At 39.4% G+C, this 9,001-nt stretch overlaps 1 protein-coding gene across 1 annotated transcript in view; it reads right to left on the bottom strand.

Annotated features, from left to right (window-relative positions):
• Positions 1-6,370, bottom strand: part of EML5 (echinoderm microtubule associated protein like 5) — a gene marked incomplete at both ends in the record, with an annotated part of 39,455 nt that extends 33,085 nt beyond the window's left edge. The window contains 3 exons of the mRNA XM_008938669.1: positions 1,315-1,500; positions 4,197-4,265; positions 6,272-6,370. Of these exons, the coding sequence (XP_008936917.1) occupies positions 1,315-1,500; positions 4,197-4,265; positions 6,272-6,370 (354 nt within the window). The remainder of the gene's footprint in view (positions 1-1,314; positions 1,501-4,196; positions 4,266-6,271) is intronic.
• Positions 6,371-9,001: the final 2,631 nt, after the last annotated feature.

Here is a 9,001-nt window from a genome sequence, read left to right on the forward strand (position 1 = left end):
TCTTTGTTGAATGACAGGTTTCTATTACAGTTTGAATTTCTTCTTCATTTTTAGAAGTGCCTCATTATTGAAGACTGTGCTGCACTATATTGGAATAGCTCACAGAATCCCTGCTGATTCAGTATTTTATTAGGAAAACCTTTAGTTACGAGTGAAGTTGCACTGCATGGAAATCAATACAATGAAGAGCAGACCTCTGCTTTCAAAGTGGCTTTGTTCAATGTCTTAATAAATTAATATTTCGAATAATGAATTACATGGAGATTAGAAGTTGAGCAAGAGAATGCATGTCAGCCATGGCAAACTCCATCGTTTATAGGCATGACACAACCATGACCTGGCAGAGTTCTGTAGGTAAGATATCCCACTGACTTCAGGCTGGCTGCCTTCCTAAACTGGGGATTACTACTGTAAATACTGTTACTCTCCTGCACACTTAGATCTCATTTGAAGAGCTACTACTAACCTTGATGCACTGCCAACATAACTGATTGGGGGAGGTCACAGAAACCTGCTAGGTTTGCAGTGCCCTTTGCAGAAAGGTTCTAGAAGAAAACTATAGCGATAACTGTTAGATTTCACATCACTCTTCTAAGGAAAATACTCTTTTCCCTTTATCCAAAAAACCCATGCTCTAATGCCATTAGCCAAAATCATATTCAAACAGAAGCAGTTCTCAAACACACTTAAGACACGAAAATCCTACTGTGCCTTTGGTGCCGCAACAACAGGGACATAAAATGTATTATATGGAGTGGTTAGAAATCTAACACCATCCTCTACATTCCCCTTTCTCTCCATAACTTGAAGTGCTCCAAATGAGGCAGCATCGTTATGAAGCCAACTGGAGTAACCTGTCTTGGGAATATGGTTGGAATGCAACTCCCAGATTAAACAGGTTTACCCCACACTGAAGCTTTCATGAAAAGTCTGTCTTCAGTGCTGGGAATTTCAGTGGTAAAATTTTATTTAAAATAAGATCATTTGGTTACCAACTGTTTTTAAGTAAACTGTTCATAACTGAAGCTACTCAATCTGTGAAACTTCACTTTAGGTTTAGTCTGCCTAAATGCTGTAAATCAGTATGCTTGATGCTATAAAGACCAGCAGCTCTGTTGGTATCGGTCCAGCAGCTAGCATGTGTTGACAACAAGGAAACAAAGGACGAGATTATGTATTAATTCTTAACTGATGAACAGGCTCAGACATTCTTCTGAGCTGAAACAGAAAACCTTTGTAGCTAAGCAGGTGAGAAGTTTTTTCCATTCAACGAGCCAGGCAGTTTCAGAAATGGAGCTCAAAGCCCCAACTTACGCTGTGTGCCCCTTGGATTGTGCGGACTAAGTTCAGCCCCTTCCACACGTAGATGTCCCCGTTCAAAGCTCCAGAGTAGGTGACATCTTCTTTCGCACATGCTAAGCAAAGGATAGTCTGGAGATCTCCTGTTTTACCAAATATTCCTCTCTTTGCTGTCAGTGCGTTTCCACACAATGTCCAAAACTGTGAAATATAAACCAAAATAAATTTCCACCGAATTTGGTTGCTTGGTTTTTTTTCATACTAGTGTGCAGATCTCACAGATGTAGATCCTTACAGAGCAGTCTTTGGACAGACACTTAAATGACTCCTGCAGTCCTTTCAGAATGCCCCTTACTCCAAAATCTGCCCAGTTACCACGGAAACCCCCCAGAAAGGCAGTGAGTCTAAGAACAAAACAATATGATCAAGCTGTCTGAGGAAGCAAGGCAGGATTCTGATTCCCCCATCTCATTATCTCACTGCCTTTCATTGTGTTTTCTGGGTGGTATCTGTCAATGCAAATAAACACTTTTTAAAGTCAGGAACATCCCATTTTTCTTGCCTGCAAAATTTAAAATACAGCTACAGTTCTGAAGTAATAAAATACTTGACCTTGAAGAATTTACGTGCCTGGAGTAGGCATTTCTGCCCTTTTCCAGTGCTCTGACAGAGACACATCCCTCAAATATAGTTACATTTATTGAGAAGCCATCTGTTGGATGGAGACTGCAAACAATTGTACATGAAACAGCTCTGACTGTGACAGCAGCAAGGTCTCTAAGTGTGTCATGGTGGCTTTCCTGATTTCTACACAGACGCAGTAACATTCTGAAAAAACAACTCTGTAAGACTGACTGGGGAAAGGAGTCAAGAGAGTATAAAGTTTGTCTCAGAAAAGTGCCCTTAGTGGCATGCTAGAAATATCATGTTCTTGAATCAGTTGAGAGTGCTCTTTTTTTTTTCCATAAACATAATTTTATCAAGCAGGGAGAATAGCTAGTGCACTCATCTCCTCCTTGAGGATCAGACCCTCCAGTAAGACAGAACAAAGAGAATTACAATTAGACATGTAAGAAAAGTGCTCAAATAACCAGGCCTGCCAGCACTAGGGTGTTCTGGACATATGCAGAAACAGAACAGTAAATTATTTTTTAAAAATTTAGTAAGTACTAAAAAAAAGTAGCACAGTCCTGAATGGACTTGCCAGCCTGGGCCTTTACTAGTTGAGGCCTTTATGCTCTGTGGTCCATTGCACACTGGAGAGAGCTCTTCAGAGACTGGACAGGAATACTGAAGTGTCTGACATCCATAATGTCTATCTCATTTCTACATTATATGCCTACACCTTTTGGGGGCTATAAGCTGAATTTTTAGGCCATTCTCTCTGTACTTACTCCTATAAAATTCCTATAAAGCTGAAGTGCAGAAAAATCCTTGGATCATGGATTTTTATTTCAGGTCTTTCTCAATTTGTAATGCTAATCAATTTTCCCTTTGTGCCTTAACATAAGCCAATTCATAAGAAGGCAGTAGGAACACTTTCCCCAGGGGTTTCATTCTGTGAATGAAACATTCACTCTCCTCACTCCTGGTTAGCAGCAGAAGGGCAAGAGAGCAGGCAGCAGTGTGAGGAAATGGGTGGAGGGAGGTTCCCGAGCTCAGTGTGAGGTTCCTTAGCTACCTGGCTTTGCAACAGCTTCGAGTATCTGCCCAGCCAAATGAGCTGACAGAACTGAAATGCTAACAGAATAAATGGCACTATTCCCAAGTATTAGTCCCAGTTCTCACAGTAATACAATTATTTTAGAGCTGTTCTTTTCCCTCACCACAAGTTCAAGTAATTGTCACATTCCCACAGTGAATGGCAAGTATACAGACTGCTGTTGGAGCATCACCAGAGGGGAGCACCTAATCATTTCCTCACCACACACTTGGTTTTCTTTCCCTGGCATGCCCCCATCTATATGTATTTGCTTTGCCTGGTATTATGCATGTTCAGGGTAATTATGGCTATTTAAAACAGAATACAGGTGCCAAACAAAGACAGGTTTTGGAAAACAGCTTGCAGAATACAACAGATGGTATCACTGCTGCCAAAAACACCCACAGTTTGAAAGCAGTGGTGGTTTTAAGGGCACGAGCTTCTCAGTAACCAGAACTAGAGATATTAACTGGTTTCCTAAACTTCTAGTTAAAGCTCTTCCCACCCCAGCCATGTGAAATAATTGCCATCTGTTAGGAACACTTTTCATGACACAGGAGAGAACCAGAAACCTGCAGGGAATACTGGCAACCAGAAGGATTTCTTTCTAGGCTTTTCACAGGCATGAGAATGTTTTACCCTAAACTTATAGTATAGATCTAGATTTGCCTTTAAATCACCTCCAGAAAAGGTGATTTAGATGAAACAAGTAGGGGGGCTCTAGAGTGTTCATCTTCATCTCTGCAGGCCTTACACACCTTCTCTGTGGTACTCCTGCAAATGCTGACAGCAGGATAGGACACTCAGCAGCTCATCCCACTCATACTTGTAACTTAGTTCCTCCTATACCTGTTCTATGACCCTTTGTTATGCTTGAGGGAAAAAAACAGTAACATCTGGGGCAATTTTGAGATAATTTAGGTGGAATGGAGAAGGTAGAGAACCCCAAAATTACAAGCACATAATGATGAAAACTACAGCAAATGATCTTCCCACCTTGCTTGTTAAGTGGATCTTCACCTCAGTCACTGCTGAATGTCTACACTGGTTTCAAACAAAAAGTTTTGTCAAAATGTTCACAGAGCAAAGAAAGAAAAATATAAATATATATTTAAAGACCTCATCATATAAGAGGACAAACTTCTTATGTGACATTTATTTACTTTTTGACAAGGAAACTGTAAAAGCTCTTTACCTTTATGTGTTTTACTCCACAGCTGACAATTCTGTTTGGCTGATATTGATCCCAGGAGATATCAAATATCTGTTAAGAGAGACAGTAAAAGCTGATATTTTTAATTATACAGTAATTGCATCTAGGCATGGTTTGCTTTTATTTTTAGGCAACATTTCTGTTACAACATATGACTAAAATTAAAAGAACACTGTTTAGGTAAATTTGGAACTCTTTGTAAACAAAGATTAAGACAAATATGCAGGCTTCCTCTCACAGTGCTGTCAACACACCTCATTCCTCCCTTCACACTACCAATCTATTCCAGCTCCAAGACATTACTGAATAAACAGCATTTACTGTCTTAAATAAAATGGGAGTTATGGTGTAAGCTAATGTTCCTCAAGTTTATATGAGTATCATTCACCTGATCTCATCTACAAAGTTAAAACCCAATTCTTCATTTTGATTAATGTTACATTTACATTTATAACAGTATGCATCAAAAACTGGAGCATCAGATCCTAGATAGGTTACCAGAACAAACTCACAGTGTATTCTGTGACTATGGGAATCAGCCAAATGAAAAATGCTGTATAAAGCTGGGAAACAAGAAGTTGGAGTTTTGGCCCAGTTTTTGGCCAAGATATCGCTTTTAGACTCTGCCTCTGGCATTCAGCTTTTCAATGTCCAAGCTGAAAACCACTGAGGTTACCAGAGTCATTAGTTCCTTCAGAGAATGTGTGTCTGTAGAGAAAGACAATGGGACATTTTGCTGCTTTTAGCTCTTTAGCTGTTAAGTATAAATCACAAGAGAATTCCAGTCAGCTTGCAGGAACATATCTCCACTTGTTCTATACACAAGGAAGTGCTGCCTTCCTACAAAGGATCCATCTTCTTTAGAACCACCAGGGCTTGCAGTAGTTCAAGTACTGTTTTGTGTAAATGTTGTTAGAACAGAAGAGGTCTTTCACCTTCAGAAATGCTTTATGGCTCCTGCACACTGAATCACCAGTGTTTGTGGCCTGGTTAGATAATGTATTCTCTCCCCACTCCCTCTGCAGTGCAGAATCTCCTTTTTCTAGCTGTGAAAGTCTACTGGGTACTAAGACTTTAGTACTTCTTGCCTGTCCTGGAGTCTTCTGCTAATTCAGAACCTGATCTTGTACCTAGTGAGGTCAGTAGCAAAACTTCCACTGATGTAACTGGGAAGAGAATCAGTTCTGAAAGAGAAATTTGAATAAGGACTAAGATTCTGTTGCGTTGTGAGCACTCTAAGTAAAACTGAACTACCAGATTTATTCAGGTGACACATAAGAGGCAGGGAGACTGTAGGTATGCATAAGCTGTAGGGAAGGGATTAGTCTGTTGCTCTGCATACATAAATACTCCATCATGTGCAGTAAACCATTGTAATACCTCAATGTTATAACATTCTAACACGCTATAACATCATAATATGGATAAAAGTTGTCAGAATAGATCCATGATTTATTTTAATCTATGCATACTTGTGCTTATTTATGTTGGGGAAACATTTTACTTATGCTAAACCTGTTTAACCATCTACTAATCCTGATCAATATTCTGAATTCAAATCTGTTCAATTCTCATATTTATTGAGGTATGATGCTTTACCTGAAGTTCATAGATACGGAAGGAATATTTATCCTAATTATGTTTCTTCTACAGGTAACTGCCTTAAGCAAAAATAAAAGGGAGATAATTAAATTTTCCCTCAGGATAAACTCTTTTTGACACATTCAGAAAGAACATGATCATTGTCAATTAAGCTGGCATTTCACAACTCATATAAAGAGCTATAAATCATCCTAACCAGGGTGCAGTTACCAAATATTTCCTCCCTAGGCTTACTAAACAGTCAGCTCGAGAATCCATCATGCACCTCACTTACTAACACAGTGCTCTGTGCTATGCCTAGAGGAACAAGAAGAAATAAACAACTTGTTCCCTGTTTTAAAAGCAATGTAGAATGATCAAAATGATCTTTGCATTACCCTAATAGAAACAAAAATTATTTTAAAAACACTTTTGCAAGTCCCAGGCAAAACGCAGCAAACCCTTCATACAGTTACCCTGTCTGAATGGCCTGTGGCTGTTGCCAGTAGTTTTCCTCTCTTCCAGTCCCAAATACAGACTGTATTTTTGGCATCCAGTCCCACTGAAGCTAAACGCTAAGGAAAAACAAAAGTAAACCAATTAACAGAAAACATCACTTCACTGTAGTCCAGCTTATTATGTGTACAAATGGAGTTCCCCACAGGTGACTTATGTCTGCAGTGCCATGTGTCCAACCCGTAGTAGTAAAAGGAAAAGACCTGAGTAACTTGCATAATGGGAAGATGAGAGATTATTTCCATGGGAAACAATCTTGTAGCTCAGCAACACGACTTCTTAAAACCAGACATGCCTGTTGTGGTCCCTTCTCAGTGTCCTCTCTAAGACCTTCTCATCACAAGGCATCATTAACAGCCCCACAGGAGCACCAAGCACTTGGTTCTGTCCCAGGAGAGCCTGCACTTCTAGAACGTGCCAGAAACAAAACCTCCCCTGTGGGCTCAGAGACACAGGTCAGGAGATGAACCATCTGGTCCCAGTGGACACGTTTCAGAGATCAGATAGGCCACATCTTTTCCTTGAAGATTTGCTTCAAGATGACTTGCAAACTGAATCTCCTCAATTTAATTACCTTCAACTAAGTGGCCACTGTTTTTTGGCTCAGATTTTCCATAGGCAAATAATTTAAAGTCTGGAGACATCTATGATAATACAAAATGACTGAGCCAGCAAAGAAACCAAGTGTAATTGCCAGCAACTCCTCTAAAATGCTGTATTAGAAAAAAACACTAATTGCAGTGAGGCTGTTAATTACTGCAGAACTGAGAGAAGAAATCATTATTCACAATGAAACAGAAGGCTCCAGTTTTCATGCTGTAGTAAAATAACTCAGAGATAAAGTACTCCAGGCCTTCCCAGGCCACACAGAAGCACAAAAGCCTCATGTACTTCCTTCTTCAGAGAGCCACTCTCACAAGCCTCTGGCTTACACACAGGAGGTACACGTGCCCCCTTCGTGGCCTTCTTAACTGGTACAGCTCCTTTATTTTAGAGCAATGACACATCTTTTGGGATTTTGGTTTCACAGCATTTGACATTATATACATGATGCCAAACCTGCTTACAGACTTCTACCACAAGTTCCTCTGAATGTGGTCCCCTTTTGTACTGTCCTTCACTGAATGAAAACCACCTGAGGTCTTGTTAAACCAAACTGTCACAACCCACTGCAGGAACTTGCAAGACACCAGGTGGTCAGAAGACTGAAATATTACCTCAAAATCTGTTTGGAGACTCTCCATATGTGAGTCCTTGAAAAGTTAGATAAAGGTAGGTTCAAAATTTGTGGTTCTATCACAGATGTGATAGAAAAATATTGGGGTTCTTTCTCAGATGTGTACTGAATATCTGCATTTAACCTAGGAGAACATGCTTGATTATTGACTTAGGGTAATGAAGGAAATAGAAAATCAAATATAGGAAAGAACCAATATGCTTCTGCCAGTTACCAACAGAAAAATATTTTCAGAAAGGACTGTTACTGTAGCAAAAATAAGTTATATTTGCTTTTGAGCAATCTACACCCATACAGGGGTTTGGCTGTACTGATCAAAAGACAAGGTATTTTTCATGGAACCTTCACCAGTTTCAACTTTCTCACCTCTTTTATACCCCTCTGTGCACCATGGAAACCATGGTAGTGCTTAAAGTATCTTTCAGATTCAGGATGGGAACATCAGACCTGAACTGTAACTGTCAGTCAAGAAATTACCATTAGTGGAGTAGATGGACAGTGAAAGTACTAAGGAAAATGAAGAAATATTTTATATTTTCTTTTAGCACAGGTCTACTGAGGAAGGTCTCCTGCTGGTGGAATCAAAGTGCTAAATGCTGAACTTCCTTTTTTGGTTGAAACACACTTTTAGTCCTCCTTCTGGAAGAGAATTTGACAGGATTCTGTTTAGAGAATTCAAGGAACTACCAGAAGAAAGTATCTGCCAAGTAGTTTATGCACAGAATTAAACAATTCTTTTTAAATCTACACAGATTTAGAAGCTCTGGCTAAAGAAGCCTGCTGCTAGCTAATGCCAAATTCAGAAATGTATGTATTACAGCAGTGCCCTCCTCAAGCCATTGGAAAAAAAAATTTAGAAAGCACACAATAAAGGTTCATCTAGAATAACTGAGAACAGAAATTGAAGTGTATAGTATTGGTGAAATACTTCACTATAAAACAGATCAGCTTTGTAGGCAATTCTGTGGAGGGTAGATGTTAGTACTTTTCAGTGGAAACTGCACTTAATTCCTGATTCAGCAGAAGACATTTTTAATTATAAGCAAACTGACAGCTCTTTGTTAAACATTTGAACAAGGTGCAGGTTCCCTCCCACCAAATGTCATCTAGTCACACAGAAAAAGCCCAAACTAAACCATATATTTTTAGTAACAGTTTCCCAAGATATTCACCTCCCATCAGCACTTTTAAAATAGAATATTAATTACAATGTAGAAAATAGGAAATTTACTCAAAATATATTTGTATCCAAATCTAAAGTTGTATTAAAGGCAGATAAAATAAAGGAAGCATGTAAGCTAGACCCTGATTTAGGCTGCATGTTGATTTTCTCCATGTGTTATAAAAAATAACAAATCCTGTTACTCTGTTACCCAGTTTGTGGTCCACTCTGCCAGGAACACTGCAGAGCCCACTAAGCTGTCTCCATGCCGGGTCAGCTGAAGTTCAGCAG

The sequence above is a fragment of the Merops nubicus genome, unplaced genomic scaffold (genome assembly GCF_000691845.1).
Source record: "Merops nubicus isolate BGI_N331 unplaced genomic scaffold, ASM69184v1 scaffold5154, whole genome shotgun sequence".
NCBI classification, from domain to species: domain Eukaryota; kingdom Metazoa; phylum Chordata; class Aves; order Coraciiformes; family Meropidae; genus Merops; species Merops nubicus.